At 46.5% G+C, this 24,690-nt stretch overlaps 1 protein-coding gene across 6 annotated transcripts in view; it reads left to right on the top strand.

Annotated features, from left to right (window-relative positions):
- The first annotated feature begins 317 nt into the window (after nucleotides 1-317).
- The window catches only part of CUX2 (cut like homeobox 2), a 223,130-nt gene continuing 198,757 nt past the window's right edge, over nucleotides 318-24,690 (top strand). For 2 of the 6 annotated variants that reach the window (XM_034790837.1, XM_034790836.1), the window contains exon 1: nucleotides 319-517. In XM_034790837.1, coding sequence (XP_034646728.1) covers nucleotides 455-517 — 63 coding nt within the window. In that variant the 5' untranslated portion in view covers nucleotides 319-454. Of the gene's footprint in view, nucleotides 518-24,690 lie in introns of all 6 variants that reach the window. The other 4 variants (XM_034790840.1, XM_034790839.1, XM_034790835.1 and 1 more) reach the window with 3 other exon arrangements.

The following is a 24,690-nucleotide window of genomic DNA, read 5'->3' as shown; positions in this document are numbered from 1 at the left end:
CTCCCCAAAGCGCTTCCCTCCTTCGCCCCCTGCATCGATCCGCACGTGACGTCAGTATCGATAAGTTGGGGGGGGGAGAAGCCAAAGTCAAGTGCGGTCCCGCTGCGCCTCGCGCCCGGACTTGGGGGGAAGGGGGCGGGGGGCGAAGGCGGGCAGCGCTCGCTCCTCGGGAAGCCGCCTCGCCCGCCGGCCCCTCGCACGCCCGCCCGCCCGCCCGCCCGCCTCCCCCGGTCCCCGTCCCCGCCGCGCTCCGCTCGGCTCCGCGCTCCCGTCTCCTGCTGGCGGGCAGCGGCGGCGGCGGGAGGGGGGTTCGCAGGGCAGCCCGGGCGGCTGGGGGAGCGGGGGGGTCTCGGCCGGGGCGGGGGGAGAGTCCAGCCCGGATATTGAGTCCAGCCACGGCGGGAGCAACAACAACAAAAAAAACTCTCCCTGCCGCTCTCCGATCTCCCCCAAGATGGCCGCCGATGTGGGATCGATGGTTCAATATTGGAAGCAATTGGATCTGCGCCGGCTGCAGGTGAGTGGCCGGAGCGCCGGGGCAGCCGCGGGGCGCGCCCGGGAGAGCCCCCCTCGGCCCTCCCCCTTCCCCGGGGGGCCCGGGCGTGTGGGGGGGGGGCGCCGCCGCGGGGGCTGCCCGCATCGATCCGTATCGGGAATTGATCCCCCGCCGCTGCTCTTTGTTCGGGGCGGCCCGGCCGCCTCGCAACTTCTCCCGGCCCGGCCCGGCACGGACTGTCCCCCCTGGCCCGGGCCGAGGGGAGCAGAACGGGCCGGGGCCGGCTGCCGGCCGGGCTGGGGGTGAGGAAACGGGGCACCCGCCTTCTCGGACTTTCTGCCCCGCCGTAGCGGGCTTCGCCTCCCCGGGCCGGGCTGGAAGTTTTTCCCTGCCGCGTTAGGACTTGAATTGCCTCGGCTCTGAGCGAATGGCCAGGCAGGTGAATTCAGCAAATGCAGATGTTCAACTTTTCAATGGGGGGGTGATTTCCATTTTCTCCTCTCCCTAAGCGCTGGGGAGAAGGGAGAGCTCGGCGTGGCTGTCCGGGGGTGGCCCTAGATCAGGTCTATCCAGGGTGTTGTATGTAGTATCGATGCTGTGTTCAGGGGGTGCGTTTTAGGGATTAACTTCCTACATTGCTTAGGAAGCGACTGTTTTGTCTTTGCTGCTGCACTGAATACTCCATAAATGTTTAAATCTTTGAAGTAGCAATCACAGCAGGCAGAAGTTGAGGGGAAATGATGCAGATAACAGACCTATTATTGTATCTTGACTTGTTTGCCATGACATTAGCTAAGATAAAAGATAATCAGGCTGAAGATAAAAGGGCTGCTTTCCCCCTATATGCAAATCTTGTTAAGTTTCTTACATTCAGGCAAGTGGTACCATCCCTGAGCCCCAACAACGGGCGTTCACATCAAATGAATTCAAAAGCCAGGCAAGGTGCTTTTAAAACATAAGCTGCAAGTGACTTGCATTTTTTCAGAGGTTTACTGACCATGAGCATGTCGCAAAGAAACAAACCAAACTGTCTGTTACCTGTATTTTCTGCCTTTTAAAACGCTGCAGCAACAAAAAAAGAAATGTCTTAAAAATAAAAGGCTGGTTCCCCCTCCCCCTGTTCTAGGTTGGCTGTACTGTATTTGGTGTTAAGGCAATTGTAATTGTATTTGTATTCCCTGCTAATGTTTGTGAATCAGACCTGGGCACTCTAAGGGCATAGACTCTTTATTTATGATTGATGTTCTGTAACATAAGGAATGACAAGAGCATGGCAAACAGATATGGGAGAAAGCAGAAGGAGAATCAAATCTGCTCAGGGCTGGCTGAAGCCCTTCTGTGGTCCTATTGTTATTCAGGTCTTGAGAATTTAGTGTGTAGATTTACAGCAGTGGTATTTGGGTTCATTCATCCCTGAATGTCAGTTAACAAAATTTTCATTAGCCAACTAATATTCAGTCTTCTAACCTTACTCAAGGTGCATATAGATCTGATTGTCGGTGTTTTAGACTCGTGATGGATACACCTATCTTGCATTAGGAAAGAGATCCTTTGTGGTTCTGTTTAGGTCACAGAATACTGTATACAGCTGTAGTGCCACTGGTCTGTGAAATTAACGATAAGCCCTTTAACATTTACAAGAGGACAGTTGACCTGAAAAAAATAGATGTTTACGTTTTGTCATTATATAGCTTTCTGTATGTGGCACATAATGAGATGAAGTCTAAACTGGAACTCCTAAAAAAGCAGAGATGCTCGTTTACATGGATATTAAATAGGTTTATCCCTGTAGGATATTACAGACTTTAAAATGCGGCATGTTTCATAGGGGAGTAAACAAATTTAAATACGATTTATGGCACTTCAATAATGTATCAACAGCTCCAGCATTTAATACATTTTGGCTTTTAAGCAGATTACTTAGTACATCTGTGATACCCAACCCTCAAAGTAATACAGGTACTACAGCCAGTCAGCTTTCCATGACTGTTCATTTATGGCCTTTTGGTTTGAAGGGGATTAGCATCCTAAGCACATGGGATACAAAGGATTCCTTAATACATTCTGCTGATGACTTTTGCACAAACCTGTATTTAAAAAAATATTTACAACTCTTTTTTGGTGTGAAAGAAAAAAGAAACTCTTTTGAGCTGGGGCGGGGGTGGATTTTGGAAGATCTAGTTTGACTCTTCAGTTTAATGGTGCTTCCTTGGAAAGAGGTAGATGGCTTTAATTCTCAGATGTTCTGAATGAATGGGTAGCTGGGTCTGGGTGCCGAACCGTAGAGAGAGTTCTCGCTGTCTTCTGTCCAAGCAGCACTTCTGGCACCTCCCCCCAGATGGTGGTGGGAAAGGTGACCTTGTGCCAGCTTGGCCTAATGCCCTCTAGTAAATAAAATTGAAACAATCCATTTATTATTCCCCCAAATGCATTTTTAAAATTTGTACTCACAGGCCTGTTTGCCTGGAACGCCCATGCAATAGCAAAGTTTGCACAACCTTGACAAATGGTGGGCATACGTAAAACACGCTGAAAATGGGATACTCTATAGCACTTTGATCAAAATGGCATTGAGCCTTTTTACAGCAAGTAGGCTCGGAAATGAGAAAAGATAAAATTCTATCAAAGATAATGCCAGGCATATTTCATTTGGTTATGAGATTGTTTTATAGTGTACATTACTAATGCTGTATTTTTTATAGCTTTCTTGTGTATAATAGTCATAACAGGATTCATACCTTTATGATTTTTCTTGTTTTAATTTGCTCTGTTTTTTATTATGTTCGGTATACCAGTGTATGAATTATATGCTATCTGCATCCTAGCTGCAGCCCATTCTACATTTAAAAAGGCAGAAGTAGGAAGCATTGAGGACTACTGATTTTGGATATTAGAGACTGCTCCAAACTGGGGGATATATACCTACTGTTGCCCTGGTTACACTATGTGAGAGAGTTCATCAAATCAAATCAAATATTGTGCATTTAGTTTCAGGAAGGCAGGCATTTTTGCATGTCTTTGCGAACCAGGGCTTGAGGCTGTCGGCATTGTGGAGCGTTCCACAGAAACTTAAGTGGTAAGATAATGTGAGGCATCTAGTTAGTTCAGACTGTTTTGCCATTCACCGAGTGCCAAGAATCTTCTGAATGCGTTGTGCTTGATGGAATGTTTTCACTGTTCAAAGTTTAGAAAAAATGTGGATGTGATTAAAATATTATAACCTTATGATATTCTGAAGTGCATAAATTTTACATATCAGCTACAGAGGGAGTTTAGACATCCATTAAATGATATGACAGCTTGACTTATCTAAATGTGCTATCATTTAACAATGTGTCAAAATTCTTCTTTATATAGATGACAGTGGTAAATAAGCTATCAGTCCTGTTGGCTGAAGCTTAACTTCTGAAACTTGGCCTAATAAACTTCACTGCAGGAGTGTGGAGCAGTCGTAGGTGGAATAACCTAGTTATTGCCTCAGTGGGTATGCCCAGGGCCTTGCAAGAACCACCCCCGGAGCTCTTCTTGGGAGGACTTAACCTCGCCAAATGCTCTGGGCTCTGCATATCATTAGGACATTCCAAATTTACAGTAAGACTGAGAAGTTATTGGATCATCCAACTTACTACTTCATGATTAGCTTCTTAAAAAGTACGGCATAACTGATTGCTTTGCCAATAGCCCTAAGCCATAGCATGAATCAATTCCTGCTGTGTATCAGACTCGCAGGTACATGCATATTAAAAGCAATAGACAGGGCCAAATTCATCCCAGCTATGTCTATATTGACTTCAATGGAGTTAAACCAGGGATGGATTTATCCCTAACTCCATTGACCTCTGTAGATGCTGTCTGAATGATGGAGCTTAACACTAGCTGTTTCTGTTGGCAGCTGTTTTTGTGGTCAAACTTGGGACCATATCTGATTCCTTAAGGATTTGTTTGGGGAAACTGTTGGCCCAAACAGTGCTGGTTGTTTATATAGTCATGCCATTATTATATTAATACCCTCTTAGGTATGATGAAAAGAATAGAGCTGTGCAGGACTTGCTTCCTTTAAAAGATTCAAAATAAAATTCCATTGCAGCAGCATAAAAATGTCTCCTTTGATGTGTGGGTTTGTAGCACTGTCGTCTTGTATTTAGGATCTTGATCAAACTGTTACTTGGAAGGAAAAGAAATGTGTCCAGGTTTTTTCATGACCTTGGGCAAGGTAGAATGCGCCAAGAAATTCACGTCCTTGAGTTCTCTATGGAAGAGATACAACATAGGGCATGCTGCCCTGCCCATGTGTCTTAACCCTGTTATCAATGGTCCAGCTGTTGGGGCCAGAAGGGTATTTGGTCTTCATGGGGCCAGTCAGTCTGTGATTTGCTCTTGCAATGCTCCCTGTAGAATGGTGGTTTTGGTAAATGTGGTCACTCATTCACTAGGAACCGGATTGAGATCTGCCATCAGATTCTTTTATATTGAGAGTACAGTTCAGGTTAAACTTCCCATCCACTCAAAACAGTCTCTGAGGCACTCAGCTTTGTGGTGGACAAATGTATTAGGAAACAGAAGGAGAGTATTGTCAGAGGACTGTTACCACCACTACCTTTGTCTCCCAGTTTCCATTATTCATTTCACTTATTTTCCAGAGTTTCCGAGCTCTAGACTAATGAAGGTCTGCTTATGGGTGACACGCGAGGTTGGTTCCTCAGCGGGTGTAAATTCATAGCACTCCACTGACGTTAATGGAGCTATGCTGACTTAACACCAGCTGAGAATCTGGCCCACAGTGTTCATGAGCTCAGCCTTGGAACTCTTTGACTCCGTTTGAGATGGGGCTGTGAATCTAATGTATATTGTTTGAGACGTGTTGAAGCTTCAGGACCTCAAAAAAAGCTTCGTGTTTTTTTGAAACAAGGGGATTGCAAGTAGTTAGTTTCTAATGTGATCACAGCTAACACCCTTATCGGGAGGCTTGGCAGAATTAGATTTTAATGTTTTTTTTTTTAACAATTTCGACAGGTAATATCGAAGTTTATTTCTAAGCATTTTTTTCTGTTATCGATTTAAATGTTCACAGTTGTGGGAAATGGTAAGCGAGTCAGGCCATAATTATTTAGTGACAGTGGATGCTGAGATTCAAAAGTTAAAGCTTTATAACCATTAAAACACAAGCTGTCAACATCACATGTCAAAATCGGAGTCTTAGATCAAACTCCGGCAAGTTCTCAAGCAGCTTTTTTCTTACTTTGCCTGTCTGTGCATTTTGATTAACATCTGTGGAAATATTTTTTTCACCAGTTTGCGTGTGTACGGTGAAATCAACGTTTATTGACTTTTACTGATAAAAATAATCCTTCCAAGCCTACTGATTGGCCACCTCAGTGAAGTCAAGGATTCAATGGGTTCCGGAGTCTGAATTATCATCATATCCCTAGAGGTGATTCTTCTGGGTCAGGATAGAGGAAGCGGGCACTACTGCCACCCATCCTGCCAGGGTCCTGGGGAATGAAGGGTTCTATCCTGACCCATTGAAGTCAGACAGAAAAGGATCGTGAGTCTTCAGGATTGTCAAGCCAGCATCATTCACTCCTCCTTTTGGGGGTGAAGGAGAGGCAGGATCTCCAGATGGAAAATTGAAAACAATCCAGTTAGCTTGTAAAGTTGCTACATTTCTCCCCCTCTCCCCACAGGAGAGTCATTTGCAAAGTGCATTTCTGTTTCTGCACGTGCCCAGTAACTGCTTCCATCAGCTATTTCCATCACGGTTTCAGCGTAGCTTCCATGGGGCCTGGCTCTGCGCAGTGCGAGTCTCTGTGCATTATGACCCAACTTTCCTTACCTGCTCCTCTGGAGCTGGGCCGGTCTAGCTGCCACTTACACAATTAACTACAACAGGACCAAATGATCTCTGACCGTGTCTTGGGTTAATGATCTGCAAAGCGCAGGATTTCCTTGTGTGACGCCACCCGGGGGCCGCCCCTTGGGAGACTGTCATGGTGTGTGGTACCAACAGCACCCACTGTGATGGTTACATCTCCTTTGGAACTGCTATGGCTCCAAACTACGCTCTCATTGATCTGATAGACCATAATGGCTCCCAAAGCTGATAGACCATAATACCACTGAGAAATCTGGGTTAAAGATTGCACAAGGATAATTAAGGGAGCAGTTAACGTTAACGGGCTAGATTCATCCTGGATGCAATTCCATGGCTTTGGTGGAGTAACACCAGGGATGAATTTGAACCACTGTTTTCTCTAAATAAACCATTACTTGAATGTTACAAGCTGGCTTCAAACCACAGAAGCTGGGATGTTCAGCTAAGGCTGGGACTGGGCATCCATCCTTAATTTGCCTCCTTTTGTCTAGTTGTAGCCAGGACACACCCATATATAATATAATGCTGTATTCTGATCTGGGACCCTTGTGTTACCAAGGTGCAATGGTACTGGGTATGTCAAGCAGGCCCTGCCTGGTCTGGTCTGGCTTTGGTGACCTTCAGGACATGGTGTCAGGCCATCTTTCTAGTTGGGTGTTTACACACTATTGCTGCTGTAGCCAGGGGAGTCCAGGGCATCGGGTGGTCTCATGGTGCGCTCTTCTACTCTGATTGCGTATTGATGGCAATGTGCGTCTGTCCCGTATGATTTTCATTGCTGTTCAGCACTGAGAGGCCAGCAGTGAGTGCCAGGTTTGTAAACAACAGTTTAAAGAATGTGTGTGTGTGTGTGTGTGTGTGTGTGTGTGTGTGTGTGTGTGTTTAAAAGGGGAAGGGGAAATAAAATGTGTGAAAATATTTTAGTTTCCAAAAAAATGGATCCTTTATAACGTTGAAAAAGTTCATTTCCCCAGCTGTGTTCAAGGAACAGAGTGTGACTTCCTTGGATGCTGTCATGTAGAAAGAGGGTAGATTATGGAGCGATATGGAGAGTTGTTATGAATTTTAGTAGCCTTCTCTTGCTGACTTGAAGTCATTAAACTCCTATTGAAGTACAGTGTATTGTTTAGGTGGAATGCACGGCAGGCTGATGGCTGTCCTTTCTATTACCCCAGCCAGGGATCACACACACATCAAACTGTGGTCCCTGCTCCAGAGAGCTCGCAGGCTAAGGGTAAGATGAGAGACAGGAGCTAGATACAACACTCAGGTCAGGGCACAGGGAGGCACTTCGTTCTTTCTTGACCGTACTGTAGTTCATCTTTTAGGCCTTGATTGTGCAAACACTTACACCTGCAAGGAACTTCCCACCCGGGAGCAGCCAGGTTGAGATCCATGGGTTACCTTCTGAGTAAAGCTGCTCCCCCGCAGCAGTGTTTGCAGGATCCAGAACTAATTCTGTAGGTAACGTGTGGCATGCTTGCTGGTGGCTCCTGCATCTCCTCTCGCATCTGAGCAGACAGAACATGCAATTGAAGCTGATGGTTTGATTTTAGAAAAAGAAAGTCACCCTGTCAGAAATGGCTGGCCCTGTCCTGCCAGGCTGAGGAAATCTGATTGAAACTGAGTTTTAACAAATGGGAGACACAAGCCTGATACCTTCTTCTTTATAACTTGCCTCCCTCAGCTCGTGCCCAGCGTCCTTTTTCCCTGCATTGCCTTGTTGTTCCTTAGTGAGGCTCTGATTCAGCAGCTGTGGTTCTGGGTGTGTCGGGGTCCGTCTGGGCAGATCTGAGTGAAGGGTCTGGTCCAGGATTTGTAAGTTCCTCAAGGCAAGGTCTGCTCGTTATTGCTGTGTGCCGAACCACGCACACCTATGGCCCTAAATGCAAATGTTTAAGAAGAACAATTCTGGTACCCGTAATTATTGGCTTGATCCTCCTGCCATTGAAGTCCATGGGAGTTTTGTTATTGTGGCAGCAGGTCTAGGGATCCTTATTTTCAATTAAGAAAAAAAGAACGGGGGTGGTGGTGGTGGGAATTGGATGGACTGACCGTCCCAATTTCTTCCTCTTCGGTCTGAATTTCTTTGCATTGCCGGAGAAAGCCAGGCTCTGAAAGTTACCAAAGTGTAATGTTTTTTGTGGTTGAATAATTGAGACTCTGGCAGACAAGGCTGGCAGAGCTGCAGAAAATTAGAGTTTATCTTTAGCTCAGCAGCTCTCACTTTAGAAACTGGTGACCCCAATTCCAGCCTGAAGAGTGACTTCTTCCCTAATTAATAAATCCATTAATTAATTGTGTGCATGCTGCAGCCCATTAGAGATGAATTGGGTGGCCTCCCGATCCAGTTTAGTGGATTCTCTCTACGGCGTTGCGAAAAATATGACCAAGAGGCAGAGGGGACATGAACGAAAATATAATGCGATTCCCATGGGCCGACAGTGGATGTTATTGACGTTGTGACTCTTAGGTATTTCCTGGCCTATTATCTAGTGAGCTGGTGTTTGCAGATGCGCATTTCAGATTGGCCGCGTATTGTCCATAAATGGCACCCTCAGTGGCAGCTGCAATGAAAAGAGTGGGGATGTGTGGAGAGGCTAATATAGGGCATTAGCGTGGGGGTGACGGTGCCAGGAGACCCTCCCCTTCGAGAGCACTCACTGCAACATCTGGCTCCGATCTACCACAACGGTGAAGTACCAGCGTAACTTTAAAACACGCGTACTGCTCCCATTGACCTGAGTGGGGCTACTCACGTGCCACTGAGATCAGGGAACAGCCCAGGGACATCTAACAAAAACAGCCGACTCCAGGCAAATTCTCCTCTTGCTCCTCTGGTGGAACCCCGCAGTCCTGAAGAGCACGGTCAGCTGACGCTCTGCCCTGCCCAGCTGCTGTCTGGAGCTGGAGGCGGAGGATGGTGCGTGCTGCTCGTTTGTGGAGCAGCAATCAGGAGAGCTGTGGAGCACCAGGCCCCCAGGATTATCCTGGCCTGGCATAGGCAGAATGACTCAGGAACGCTCCTCAGCTTCTGCTGCTCCGTTCGCCCCACGCGGCTCAGAGGAGCAAGAGGAGAATTTGCCTGGAGTCGGCTGTTTTTGTTAGATGTCCCTGGGCTGTTCCCGGATCTCAGCGGCACTGGTGTAACCCTGGAGAGATTGCTCTGCGCCAGCCCTGTCAGTCTGGGGTAACGCCATTGTAACTGAGAACAGCATCTGGCCTCTCTTGCATTCTTGCTGTTGGGTAAATCACTGAAGGAGCCTTTGCTTGAGACCAAGCAGGTCATCTCGCCGCCGCCAGGCCCAGCATAGGTGCAGCACCTCAGGACTTCCGTGGCGTGGGACAGCCAACCACACATGGAGGCTGGTTTTTCCTGACCTTAACGTCAGCCAGCAAACAGTGAGCGATGGAAGGGCTCGTGCGCATAGCACCCACCTGCTGGTGGAGTTGGGATCTCCAAGCAAGAACAGAGAGGCCTGTGATAGAGCCAAGCTGCCGCTAGTGCTGCTGTGTTTGCGTCAAACGCCTTGTAACTGCCAGAGCACTAGGAAAGTTGTGTTGATCGAGGCAGGAAGTCAAGCATCCGTTTGCACCTGGAGAAGGTGGATTTGGAAGAGGGCTCTGGAGTTCTTCAGTCGCATGTGGAGTGGAATGTTAATTGTTTGGTGATCTGAATGAGTAGTTATGAACAGATTTAACAGACAGTACACTTCAAACTGAGTTCCCTTCCGGAGGCACGTGCTTAACCAGATAACCTCTGTGGAGCTCTCACAACTAGCTATTAGTCTCCCTCCATATGTTGGCACAGTAGCTACTCTCCATTTATTTTTTTCTTATAGTCTGCAGAGACTTCAGCTAAAAATGCAGAAAGAATTGTTGTGCATTCTGATCCCTGATCTAATGTTTTTTCCACTGAACGTAGTTAACTGTCAGGCTCAAAATCATAATTTAAGAAATCAAAATTCCTAGCTTGTCTCTGTGGATTTTAAAAATCAAATAGGTTTTTTAAATTTTTCTCTGCGTGGCTAGTGGAAAATACACTAGTCAGTTTGGCACATCAGTTTTTAGTCTTTCAGGTGCTTATGCCTCGCATCATACTCTGCTAGTTACACTACAAACAATGACAAGGAATTGAAAAAAAGTTTTCATTGGAATTAAATAAAAAACATCCTTGACGACATTTTCATTGGGTTTGGTTATTGTAAATAGTGGGTTTTTAAACAAAACCTAACATTCAGATTAGCTTTACTCGGTGTCTCTTCCATAGACAAGACAGCAGAGATAAAACTGTAGATTTGATACGGTGTTGACTCTCTTTAGCAAACAGGCAGTGACACACATCTGTACCAGCAAAAACAACGATGCGTCCTTGTGGCACCTTAGAGACTAACACATTTATTTGGGCATAAACTTTCGTGGGCTAAAACCCACTTCATCAGTTTCTTCCACCAGAGACTTCACTTGGTGCTATCTACGGAGGGCTGGAGGAATTTTCACAGAAGAAGTTTAGTGCTTTGTGTCCTTTTTCTGGGGCTGGCTTTGGTTCAGCAAGTCAGTTACTCTGCATTAAACCCCCCCGGCTGACCCATGTCAGCTGACTTGAGCCTGAATATCTACACCACAATTTTACAGCCCCTCAACTCAAGCCTCAGCCATCTGACATGGGCTAGCTGTGAATCTTTAACTTCAGTGTAGACATACCCAAGGTGTTTCTTATGTTGTTCAGCAGGTGGGGAGAGAGAGAATGAGGGGTGAGATCAAATTATTAGATCAGTAGCAACCCCCTCCTATTTCTGTCCCTTAAAAATAAAAATGATGACTAGCTTTCCATGTACCTCACGTTGTGGGTAGTCCCCGGCCTGGATTTCAGTGAATGTTCACAAGAATAACTGATGCAACGTTAAGAATGAAAACGCAGGCACGTTTGCAGGGACGGACTGAGGGGTTCAGGACCTGAAGAATCCTGCTCCTAGAGCAGAGATCTGGTTTAAATTAATTTAGGGTTCGAAAGCTACAGTATATGCAAATACAGATTTTTTTTTTTTTTTTTCCCCCTCTTGTACCTTGAGATAGAAAATGGATCCGCAGCATGGTTTCTTTATGTAGAGCACAGGAAGAGTCCCTCTCAAATTGGAAAATGAACCTCGAGGACATTCATTCCATCCAAAAAGGCTCTATGAATATTCTCAGAACATTTGGTACCTTCTGGCACCTATTATAGAAAGATGTAATTCCCCAAGTTGGGAGATAATAAGCAGGTATTGACTTCTGCTGAGGTCATTATCAAGATTTATTCAGTCAATATGGCTTCTTGGGTCAATAAATCTTGAGGTTGATGGAGGAAGAATATATACTTGTAGACTTTATTAAAAAGTTTTCCCCTTTTCGTAACACTTTCCTATGTATATTACATGAGTATCTCTTTCTGACTTTTATTACCACATTTTTTGGTGATTACCCTTTTTTATGCTGCTTTAGACGCGTTTTTGTTTGTTACAGAGTGAGTGAAAAACAGGAAAGATCTTGTTTTATTTAGTAGGTTTCATGTGGGAGTGTTGCTCTGTTCTGATATGCTATTTTTTGGGTGGGGGAAGATTCCTAAGACAAACAATATATAGCTCTTTTGATCTTCAAAGCATATTACAAGCCTTAGCTAATTAATTAATCTTCCCATTAGCCCTATAGCATTATATCTGTTTTGCAGATGGGGAAGCTGAGGCTGAAATGCTGAGTGACTTTCCAAAGGCCCCAGAGATGGTTGGTGTTCGTTCCGGGATTAGAACCCAGGACTCCTGGCACCCAGTCCTGTGCTCGCATATTTGGCCCTTATTTCTTTCTGTTTCCAATCCAAACATTTTGCTGAGGTTTAAGAAAGAGCAAGGCGCCTTGCAGTGATAAAACTCCCACTGATTTCAGCAGGGGCAGAATCAGACCCTTTAAAATCCCAAGGCTGGGGAGGTTGGTCTGTTTCTGAGCAGCAGTAGAAAGGCCAGGCTTCAGAGGAGCTGACGCTCCTTGTACACGTTTCCCCAGAGAGGTAAGCTGCCATTGGGACACATCCTGCTCTCCGTGGCAGTCACTGGGGTTGAATGGAGGTAACCGAGGGCAGAATCTGTCTCATTGACTTCATCTGGAGTCACATGGGTGACATTTCTCCCCTGGGCAGACAGGTGGGCACCACTTGAGCCACATGTAAATACCCAGAGCAGGGTTTAAGTGGGATGTTAGTGGGGGCAAGGGCCTTGCATAGGCTCCTCTGAACTGGGCATGGGATGGGTGTTTGTGCAAGGGATTCGCCCCTAGTGAACACCTCTGTCAGCGTTGTGTGTATTTACCCGATTGACACAGCTCTGCGCAAAGCTTTCTGCCCAGAGGAGTCGGTGGCAGAGCTGTTACCGGTGAGTCAGTTGTCGGGATGATTTGGGGGAACGGCAGTCCTGGTAGAAATCGCATTTGCAGGATTCAGAGCGGGGGTAAAGCTTGTTCAACGTCTCACTTGGACGCTGGCTTTGGTGATTCTTCGCTCTGTGTTCTCAGGAATGGCCAGTGCACTCTCCTTCTAGTTTTGATGGAGATTGTGCACACTAAACAAGTACTCTCAGAATGCAGGAAAAATGGGGGACGCTGTCTCCCATAGCAGGGAGTGTGTTCAGTGCAGCCTGTTCTGATTTCCAATGTCTCACGTAGAAAATGGCCCCCTAAAGGCAGATTCAGAACATCAAAATGCATGTGCAATTTAGCACATAATCTGTGTGCTCAGGTCAGGTGTTTGCATGTACCTGCCTTCTGCGGTTCCATAGTAAATTGCCACTGGTGCACACAGATGCCTGACTTACATGTGTGTTTTCGGTAATCGCATGTGTGAATGGGTTGTGCAGGCACCTTTGCACAGAGCGCTAGTATGCTGTACTGTGAAAATTTGGCCCCTGAAGCCAGAAAGATGTCAGCCATCAGAGGGCTGGGGGTTATCAGAGGAATCTAACCAATTTATCCTGATTAGTTGTATCCAAGTGCTGGAAGTGATACTTGTGTCCGCAGCCTCTGGCCTGTGTTCAAGGAATAGTCTGCAGGAACAACCCATATTTCTTGTGGGTATTGCTATGGTGAAAGAGAGCGAACAGACTGAAATCTGCGTAGAACTTGCTACTACTTGTTCCCCTTCCACTGCCCAAGTTGCCTTCCGTTATAAAGCTGGTGTACTGTATTTGGGGCCCACTGCATTCAGAGTTACTGGGCCCAATCCCATGTCCCTCGCCCACCCAAAACACTCTGCGTCCAGTGGCCATTCTCTGTGAGTAAGGTTGCAAGATTGGGCACAATGTTTATACAGTACTTCAAGGATGCAAGCGCCAAGTATTGTAACAAAGCAATGCCCACTGGGGGAATACACAGTTGTCCTTCGGCTACAATCCATGTCTAGTGGGACTTTGTGCATCCACAGGACCAGAACCTGGAGTCTCTTGGTCCAAAAGAACAAACCCCTGCTTCTTAAACTAAATGAGTCTCTTTGTAAACTGTTAGTGGTATAGGATCTATGCTACATAGATGAGTATTTTTGATTCCATCCAGGAGGGGACGGTGGGACATACATGTAGACTCTGTGTGCGCATACAGACCTTCACACCCCTCTTGGGATTTTCTATCCCACGTGAATTTCACCTCGGTTATCCCAGGAAGACTGGATGGCAGTTCAGGAATTGCTCTGGCTGTTTGGTGGGGGGGGAGGGGGCTAATGATTAAATCAGTTTTGTACTCATCTGCATATGACAATATAAGAGAAAAGAAGCCAGTTGAAAGGATTGTGTGTAATCTAAGGATTGCTGTTGCTTTATCTGAGCATTAATATTATTTATTTTGGCAGGGGCAACAAAGAGCCTTTTTGCAGAATTCCATCGGCTGGCGCTTTTCTGCTGGCTGTGGGTGTTGCGCAACAAGAAGAGGTCATTTGTTTTAAGTTTAGATGCCAGATTGTGCACGCACACGTGTGTGTGTGTGTGTGTGTGTGTGTGTGTGTGTGTATATATATATATATTTATTTATTTCCAAAATGGTCTCAGTGCTTTTGAATGTCGCCTCACCGTGTAATTATTTTTTTGACTAGTTTGGTGTAACGTTTTCCCAGAAGCTGAACCAGGACCCCCGAGTATTTATTTCGCTGCAGTTTAAGTGACTCTCAGCTAATGGGGGGCTGTTTGAATATTAATTGGTCTGCATGTGCGTGCGAGTTGGTTCTGCGACACAGATTTCTAAAAAAGTAAAAAGCCAATTTGAATCTGGTGTAACTATTACTCTAGTGGGAGCTGTGCCATGCGTCAGCTGCTCTGAGTGGGGCCCGCTTGCCTGTGGGTAACGCTCTTGCAGTTTTACACTGAAGTTAGGACCTCAGGCTTTCTTTGTTTTCTTCCGTCAGGATAACATAATAAAATATTACCTGATTCCTGGCACTGAGTGCTGTAACGTGCATAGGCAGAGACACTCATCTGGGAGATCTGGGGAGAGTGGCAGCGCTGGCTAAGTGACATCTTGTTGCCTAACCTGGATGCACAGTGCGTTTACTCTTTATTGATAATCATCAGCATGTGGACCTAGATGGCCGCTTTCAGCCGAGGATCTCTAGGCACTTCACGCACATGACTTAATTCCAGAGAGGTAGAGAGAGAAGGTGGGGGAGGTAATATCTTTTATTGGACCAACTTCTGCTGGTGAGAAGGAGACGTTTTCGAGCCACACAGAGCTCTTCTTCGGGTCTTTCGGTAATTATTACCACCCTCCTTTTACAGATGGCGTGACGGAAGCATAAAGGATCTTGGTGAGTTATGTTACATGTCTTGCCCATTGCCACACAGCAGGACGGTAGCAGAACTGGTATACGTACTGCCCAGGGGACCGGCAGATTGAAGGACAGTCCAGATCAGTGGTCAGAGTTGACGCAAGAGTTCCAGTACCCAGGAGATCCAATCCAAGGGGAAGGTTCTGCAAGGCAGCAAGATAGGGTCAGGCAAGGCAGGGTCCTAGTAGCAACTAGCGGGCAATAGCCAAGGTCAGAAAGGAAACAGGAAGTTTATGTATGGTCATCAGCCAATCAGGGTCAAGACCAGGTGGCCAATCAGGAAGCAGATCAAGGAGCCATTGAGGCTGGCCCACCCAAGTTTGTGAATTCCCGGGTAACCGGATGAGTCCCTGCGGTGCAACAGCCAAGGGCAGAGCCTTGCAAGTCCGCTTTATAGCCGCGGATATCCATGGACCATTTTTGAGGATTGTGGACAGGATTCGGATGCAGATTTTGTATCCACACAGGGCTCTACCCAAGAACCCAGAGGGCTGGGTTGTGAGACCAGGGTCTTGCTAGCATAGAACCCAGGAGCCCTGACTTCTAGTCCTCTCCTCTCTAACCAGTGAGACAACCGAGGGCCTGCCCAGAAGTGCTGCTGAGCTCCAGAAACTCTGAATAAAGTTTGTCAGAGATGCATGTGCTCAGTGCCTCTGGGAGAAGTCCCGTTTGTGTTGCAGAAGGTTACGTTTCCTCATTTGCTGTGTCTGACTGGTGTGTGGTAGTTGTTTTAGAATCAGTCTAGCACAGGGGGAGTCAATTTTTTTTGTCAAGGTCCAGAGAAAATAATTAATAATAAAAAAAAACAATGGTGATAAGTAAATAAAAAGATTTTGGGGTCCGTTCAAAAGCATCTGGTGGTCTGGATTTGGCCCAGGGTCCGCCTATCCCCCTGGTCTAGCACATCAGCAGGGTGATTTGATAATGAGCCGTGCTTTGATTCCTGGAGAGTTTATTGGGGTTGTACAGTTTTAGTTTATGGCGGCTGGTGGGAATTAGGTTGGGTGGTAGAAAGATGTCATTTGTTTGGTTCTCATTTGAATAGCGCTAATGGATCCAGTTGTGCTGCAAATAAGTTTTAACGTTCTTACCTGTGCACTTCTGCTACTGTAACTTCTGCATCAGTCAGCTTGGATTTCTGAGTTCAGGTTCTCCCATGACAGGTGGAGTTGGAGAAAACTGTCTGCGAAAGGCAATGGCCCTATGGCTCCTAACTCACCAAGGCTCTAGGGAACATTCTACCTGATATCTAAACCCTCCTGCCCCTTTCGGAGACCCCGGGCCTTCGTACGGATGTAGAATAGTGTCAGTGCGCTCTAGGCTGATGGTGCTGCGGGGTTACTAGTGATAGCCAAAAGTTACTGCCATAGGAGTTACTGGCCCAGATCAGATGGCAGCCCCTCTAGTCCAGTGTCCTGTCTCTGAGGAAGGTGTCAAATGTGGGGTAATCTGCCTCCTATATTAGGTCTCATCCTGATCCCTTAATAGTTAGAGACTGTCTGAGGCCTGAGGGTTAATATCCCTCCCATAATGTTTATTAATTATGATAACAATGGCTAGTCCGGTTATCCACATAAATATCCAGTCCCTTGGAGCGCCGTATCCACTGGAACTTCTGCTTTAAACTCTCTGCAGATTCAGGAACCCCTTGGGCGTCTCCTTATAGCAACCATGGCGGCTTTGTCTCCTTTGCGTCCTTTTAGCGAAGAGGAGATGCCCTCATCCGAGAGCTGGGATGAGCAGGTAGAGCTGCTCAGGCTCCGGGGGCACTGGCTACACAGTCATGGTAGCTACTGTGGTTCTACTGATCTCATGAGTCTGTAGACTGTACCTACCCTGATGGCGGCTCTCCTCCCCTCCAGGGAACAATCCTCTTCAGAGTATGACACTAAAGTGTCGAATTCCCAGCCACTAATACCACTTACCTAGTTTCTGGGGTCTTCTTTGTTTAGATAGACCCTCTCTGCCGCACCGACTGTGCTGTCCTGAGTATCCCACGTCCCTGTTAAGTACTGGGATTACATTGTCTGGCGCTTGCCCTTATGCGTGGTGGCAGCTACAGAATGTGGAGGGCAGAGAAAAATGTCTTTTGATTACTCCTTAGATAGACTGTCTAGTCTGGAACTGAGAGATTGGCACGATGGCACCACTGAGTCTAGCAGAGTCTTGTGTTCCTTCCATATGTAGAGCAGATGGAGTCTTCCTCCTTTCTGAGATGCTTATAAAGCAGCCTCATTGCCTTGTCTGGCCAATCCTCTGTCTTTATGGTCAGAACAATGCCTTTCCTCGATCCTCTGTATCCATTCTGAGGACCTCACCTTTAGGTTTGGATTGCTGTAGAGCAAAGAGTAGAATAAAGTGCAGAGACCTTTTAACAAATAAAAACATGATCGTTTTCCTCCCCCACTCTCTTCATTTGAGAGATGTCTAGACCCAGAGGTCCGGCCTGGTCTTTTGTTTCCAACGAGGGTTTGTTTCAAACACACTTAAGACGGAGAATACCATAAGCTGGGCTGTCTGAAGGTCTGCTTGTGGATTGGAAAGGAGGGAGCTGAGGTGACTCCCGAAGAACTGCCGAGGAAAGAATCGGAGACTACAGAGCTGCAGAGAGAGCCACGCTTGCAGGCGGTGTCCTTTGCGTTGTCTGATGCTTTAATAGAAGATTGGGAAGACAGAAGTGGCTGGAAAATTCCCTCCTCTGCTCTGAACACATGCTGCACTCTTGGTGCTCTGAGCGACTGGAGGAAATATCAAACCTAGCAGATTATTTGGCTGACTGAGTAAGTGTGTTGTTCAGAAGGATACATGGAAAAATCTTGCTGCCTCCATGGTGCTGTTAACCTGGTGGAGGATAAGAAGAAGTCTGGATGCTTTTGCAAAACTGGGACATTTGGAGGGAAAGGGGGAGTGGCATGAGGTACGTGGTCTGGGGATCAGCTGTTTTGGGTATGCTGATCACAGAGCAGGGGACAGACAGGGCAGCGTGATGGGCCAGGTAAGCCAAAGGGAGTGCTGTTGAGAGGATTAATAGGTCTACTCGGGGGAAGGATCGTGAACATGGCTTTACAATCCCGGCGATCTATAAAAGGCATAGACAGAGGAAAGTTCTTGTCCGATGATCTCAGGCGTGAATGGCGGGTGGGTTGCCTGGTGGGTCCTTTGCGTTGTTGTGATCCTCTGGACTAAACTCCAGGCTTTATGTGTTGCCCTTCCCAGTTCCTTGCTGGTGCGGGGAGCATCTTGGTTGGTACTTGTGGGGGATGACACAATGTATTGCAATGTGCTGCGGGCTGTGCCCCCCCTTCCCTTCCCCCCACCCCCGAGCCCACAAAGGCGTGGAGCTGGGTACGCAGCTCCCTCCCACCTGGGAGATGGCTTGGAAATGCCTGCTCTCCGCTCTCCATATTCAGTGCACAAACTCCCCTCCCCACCTAGTGTTGGCACGCAGGGTTCAGGCCAGTGGCAGAATGTCGTTTGTGTCTGTGCAAACTGCTCACTAGGCAATGAGCTGCCGAGCTAGAAATTACGTTATTCTCTCCCAGCCTGAGTCTGAGTTTCCAGCCTTGGACTACGTTTGCCAGGCACTCGCTGGCTGGCCGACTAACCGGGGGGTAGATGTGAAAGCACAACGTCAAGCCCCAGCAGAGTCCAGAGGCAACATCCAGGTGGGCCAGCCCCTAGCTGCTGGGTAGGGGAAGATTCGGGACTTCCTACTAAGTGCTGTCCCCGGTCCCTGCTTGGAGTCCATGTCTCTGGTAGCTGCCCGTCACACGTGACGCTCCACCCCTAGATCTGCTCGAAGGAGCTTTCTCGCTGATTTCCCCCCTGCAAAGTTTCCTGATTGCTGCCAGAGGGGAAGGCCTGCGCTGTACTACCGCTCCCTGCTGCGTAGCCTTGGGCTCGTCTGCTCGTTGGTGGGGGCCAGGTTCATCCCTGGTGTAATTCCCACTGAAGGCTTTTGGCTTCCCTGCCTGTGAAAAGGGGAGACCACTAATACCACCATCGACCTCCCAGGGCTGGCCTGGGACTAGGTTAGTGTGTTGTGATGTGTTTTAGAGATGGGAAGTGCTGTTCACTGTATTGTTCTGTGGAATATGTCCTGAGCTGATGGTATCCGCCTGATGTGAGCACTTCAGTGCCTGTATTGGTACAGCATAAACTATTAAAAACGTCAAGTGTAAGTAGACCACCATGGTTAACCTGGGCCCCACGTTCGTGGAGTTCTCAGTACCCTAGTTCCCCACCCTTGAGCCGAACGAAAGTGCTACTGGATGTGCCATGCAGCAGGCTGGGAATGGGCTACACTACAGTAATCCTAGTTGACTCTTAATTTCTGCAAGAGCCTGGCTTTCATGCTGTACCCCATCAGTTGGCCCACATTGCGAGTTCTGTGACCCTCACGGAGGTTAGAATAGGAGGGGATTTGGTGTTTTCTGGTATAAAGCTTAGTATGTTGCAAAAATTGCTGCTTCTCTCTCTTGCACTGTTTTTTCCTGAGCGCGGATATTGTAATCCAGCCTACGAGTATTGCTCAGGCAAATATCTGATTAGCAGATCGTCCCGTGGAAATCCAGAGGAAGGCTGCTGCTCTTTTTAATCCTCCACAGGAGAAGGCTGCACAGAACTGTGCAGCTCTGACTCCAGTACGTAAGAGTCTCCTGCTACTGTACTTTCTTCCAAATAAAAGCGGCTAATTAACATTATTCTTTAATTATTGCTTTTATCAACAAGGGGTCTGATTTGTACCAGCAGGATAGTCGCTTTCCCTCAAACTACCCAAGTGAATGCTTCAATTCCTGTTGCTTTTGAAATGAATTTGATGTCATCTGCCCATTGTCACTTAATGGGGGCACTTGGGTAATGATTGTGCGTACTAGCACTGTTAGCAGCACTGCAAGCATGTAATTTAGGCCCTTAGGCAACAGTACTTTTGAAATCTCTGGATAGTTTTGAACTCTCTGTTCTTAATTAAATATGCAATTTTTCACGGTAACCAGGTTAATTCTTTTGTGTTGTGTTGTAATACTGTTAGGAATTTTCATAGTTCTTATTAAACATTATTCAGGCATTGTGAATTCCATAATTAAAAAAAATGAAAAGAACAAAGCTTGATTCACTTCTTCCTTTTCCCTGGTTAATTTATCAAATGAATTTTGCAAATTTTTCTTTTTGTCCCCAGACAGTATGCCAAGTGTTTTAAAGGGGAAGGATTTAATTGCTCTGTAGGGATTGGTTGGTTATGAAGGATTTGGCTGTTTGATTAGTAAACCCTATTGGGATTGGTTTAATGCTCCATGATCTTAAAAATTGTCTGATTGTTAGGCTCTCCAAGGATGCTTTCCCTTTTCGTTATGTACGGCAACAGCTTCACACAAGTGTGATTATTAGGTACTGAGGAGGAAGTGAAGGGGAAGATCTTACTTCTCTTTAAATCGGTGATCATGGGAGATTTTTCTTTTCCCCTGGCAGTGCAAAGGGAGTGATTGCTTCCTACATAACGGGTAGGCTGAGGAGACAAATCAGTAGCTGTTTACATACATCATCACCGATAATGCACATTGCTGGAGTGCTGGTGGTTAAACCAAATAGGTCATATATTACACTGCAAAAGGGCCATTCCTGTTGTGAGACCAGTTCCCGCTCTCACTTACTCCTTTGTGAATCCTGAGTAACTCCATTAGCTTCAATAATGCATCATTAACTGCAGCGGAATTACACCAGGCTTTCTCCTGGCAGAATCTAGCCCCACCAGAGCATGCTTAGACAGAGGAATAGAGGTTACTGGGTGACTAGTATAAAAAGAAATCTTGATGTCTGTAAAAACATGGGTGATTTTTTTCCCCCTGGTATCCAGTCCTTCCAAATGCCTTTTAGGCTGAATTTCTCTTTCAAGGCCTGTTTACCAATATCTGCAGTGTAGCATAATGAAATTATACAATATGTCTGATTTATCAAGGGGCAGATCTGCAGCATTCTCTACTGCTGTGTCCAAATCAGTATGATATTTTCATTAGACAGTGACAGAGGAAATGGGGCATTGACATTTACTGGTAACAATATTAAATTGGCATAATGGCACACTGGACAGCACTCAGCAGTATGTGCTTTATAGCCGCACAAAACAGCTAAGCAAGGAGATGAACACAACTGGGTGTGGCAATGCTGCTAAAGCATGGAAGGACCTTCCATCGGGAGGTGGCGGAAGTCTGGTTACTTGAGACAAACTAGGTTGGACCCAATAGACTGTAGGGAGCAATCCTGGTGAATGTTGCCAACTCTCACAATTTTATTACAAGTCTCACAAGTTTTGCATTTTTTCCATAAAGCCTCACTGCGGGAATCCACATGAGACTCCCAGTTTTAATTTTAAAAGATGTAGGTTTGCTCTAAAGCTTGAAATCACAAACCCTTTAGGCTCAAAAACTAGAAGGCAAATAAAAAGAACCTCAACTTACTATTTTAAAAGAGACCTGGCTTGAAAATAATAAATCTCATGATTTCTGAATTTATGAGGTTGATAATATTGAGTAGATTCATTACTTAGTATGTCTCCTCCATCTCCAACTCCTAACATTTTTGGGATTAGCACACTCAATAGACACATTCAGGAGGGCTGAATCCTGTCTTGACTCTCAACTTCTTTAAAACCCATTGAATGAATGGGGCAGGCTCTGATCTTACTCCTATAAAGAACTGACCTGAAGTCGATTGAAATTGAAAAGAGTCTTTCCATTCACTTCCATGGGCTTTGAATCAAGCCCTAAATCTGGAGTATCTGCTTTGATTTCAGTTTAGACTGGCATAACTGGGGACAGAATTTTGGCCATGTGGGAATATCTAGGGGGCTGGAGTGATAGAATTTTGCTCTCAGGGTGGTGGTTAAGCAACCGTGTGATATGTTTCTCTTGTAAAATGGATGCTTGGTTGGTTGGATTTTCAAAATGCCATTGTATTTGAGGGGGAAAAAAAAGTCAATATTTAGTAGTTCTCTTCTGTTGGTAATGCATGGATGCAGCTTTCAAAATACCTGAATTCAGTATTTAAGCGATTCGTCTTCTCAGCTCTTTAATTGTGCAAGAGGTTGAAATGCCCAGATCCAAGAGTTTATGTAACAGAAATAACATTTCATGTCTGTGCCACTTGGGACTGATTGCGCCATTTCTGTGTCAAGTGAAGAAAGGAGAGTGAGAGCTAGACTGGGTCAGTTCCGATGCCACTGAAGCTTTCAGAGCTTAGCTACCCTGTGATAAAAGTAGATTAACCCCCCCCCCACGCCCGACAACCTCCTGCAAACTGCTTAATCAACAGAATTGGCAACTTCCGATGGAAGAAAAATCTTTGAAAAATATCAGATTTTATCTTTGGTTGTAAAAGAGTTTTATGGCTTTTTAAGGCACAGCATCTGCTGCAGCCGAGGGTTGAGAGTGAAGGCTGGCTCTCCCTCAGACATCCTGGGCATGGCTCCTGCGAGCTCCGAAAATGGAGTGACTCTTGCGACGTGACACGCTGAGGGCCCGATCCTGCGAGATACCCAGTGCCTCCTGGGAAATGCGATGCACCTTCCTTGAAGTTGCCAGCTTGGTGGATTGGGACTTTCATGAGTCCCTCTGAGAGAGCAGGGCATGAAAAGAATGGACAGCTGGATATTCAACTGCATTGTGAGGGCTTCAGAAGTTCCAATCCCAAGGTGATGTTAGCTCCTCACACCCACATGGCTCAGAACTCTGATCAGGTGGTCGAGGTTTTAGGATTTCCGTTGCTTTATAATTGGAATTGGAACATGAGCTCAGCAAATCCTGCAATATAATTAACTGGGGAAACTCACAGCCCCTGGTGTTGATGTTCAGCAAAACAGAATGGACTAGAAACACTTGCGTGAAACAGTTCTTGCTTTTCACTCCTCTCCAGCATTGATCCTCCATTCCTGTGTATCCATTGAAGGCAGCGGGACTTTGGGGGTTGAAAGTAATGAAGCACTGGGCCTTTGAATTGCATGTGTGTGGGCATGCTTACGCTTGCATGTGTGTACACAGACACACACTCACTCACTCACTCACACTCTCTCTCTGGAACTGACCAGCGCCACCTCGGTTAAGTCTTTTCTTATCCCTATTATGAATCTGTTTTTTCCAGGGCTTTTCTCTTGTCTGTAAAATCCCATATTTCGCCCCTGGCTGAAACCTTGAGAACATACAACTGCAGCCTAAAAGAAAAATTATTTTTTTTTGGATGAATCGAGTCCATTGTAAACTCTTCACTGGCAGCAGTTTCTAGGACTTTGCTGTCAGTAGAGACAGAGCTGGGCGTAGAATGGGGGCGGGGGGCAGGAGATGCTTCGTGTACAAAAGGATCACGTTGTAGAAGGTGAATTAAAATAAAAATGGGTTGTGATTTACTGGGACAGCAGGGTGGTGACCGGGGACTCGGGTGCAGTGGCTCTGCTCTTTGTAGGCAGCTAGTCCATCCTGCAGACTAGCCCATTCTCATCACGGTCCTGGACTGCCCTTCTCTGAGAGTGGCCCAGCAGGGTGCATTCCCCTGTCCCTGTTCCTCAACTCAGCAGAATTCAATGGAGTTAGTCCGGTCCAGAGTCTCCCTGGTCTGGATGAAGCAGTCATGAAACAGGCGGCTGATATCACTACAGACCACATGACCCCACCTTGCGCACAGGGACCTCTCCCATGCATCCCTGCTTGGGGTTCTAGAATCCTGCTCTCCTCACGGTTTCCCTCCATGTAGATGAGCGACATCCACAGTGGGGCGGGGGCGGAGGCGTCAGCGCGGAGGCTCACTCCCCCCCTCCCAGGTCAGTGTTCTTGGGGAAGTTCTGTGCCTAGCTCTGAATTATGCCTGGATTTAATTTGAGATATTTTACTTCCCCATATGGGAGATCCGAGAAACAGACCATACAGGATATTCCTTGGGATTTCAAAAACTTTTGTGAGAGACACTGGCTTTGTGTATGTCTTCGCAGAAGCCACATCAAGAGCGGGGAAGGTGCAGACGGCACATAATGCCAGTTTAAACCCATTTGGAGACAGCAAGTTATTTCTGCAGCACTATCGGCAGTTCCTTTCTGATCATCCATTTACAGTTCTCTTCTCTTGCACATCAAAGAGCTACCATTTTCAGAAGGGCTGCGATTAACTGTCACTTCATTCTGTACTGAAACTGGTTTCCCCACCAGATCACTAGTAACAGCTAGTCCAGATCGATCTCTTTCCCCCACTCCCTCAGTGTCTCTGGAGTTACGCTGAAAGCAGAATTTGGCTTTTTTTATGCTAATATAATTGCAGAATAGGCTAAAAAGAAACAGAGGGTCCTGTGGCACCTTTAAGACTAACAGAAGTATTGGGAGCATAAGCTTTCGTGGGTAAGAACCTCACTTCTTCAGATCTTCTTGCATCTGAAGAAGTGAGGTTCTCACCCACGAAAGCTTATGCTCCCAATACTTCTGTTAGTCTTAAAGGTGCCACAGGACCCTCTGTT

The sequence above is a fragment of the Trachemys scripta genome, chromosome 15, assembly GCF_013100865.1.
Source record: "Trachemys scripta elegans isolate TJP31775 chromosome 15, CAS_Tse_1.0, whole genome shotgun sequence".
NCBI lineage: Eukaryota > Metazoa > Chordata > Testudines > Emydidae > Trachemys > Trachemys scripta.
This window is presented reverse-complemented; position numbering and strand designations above follow the sequence as displayed.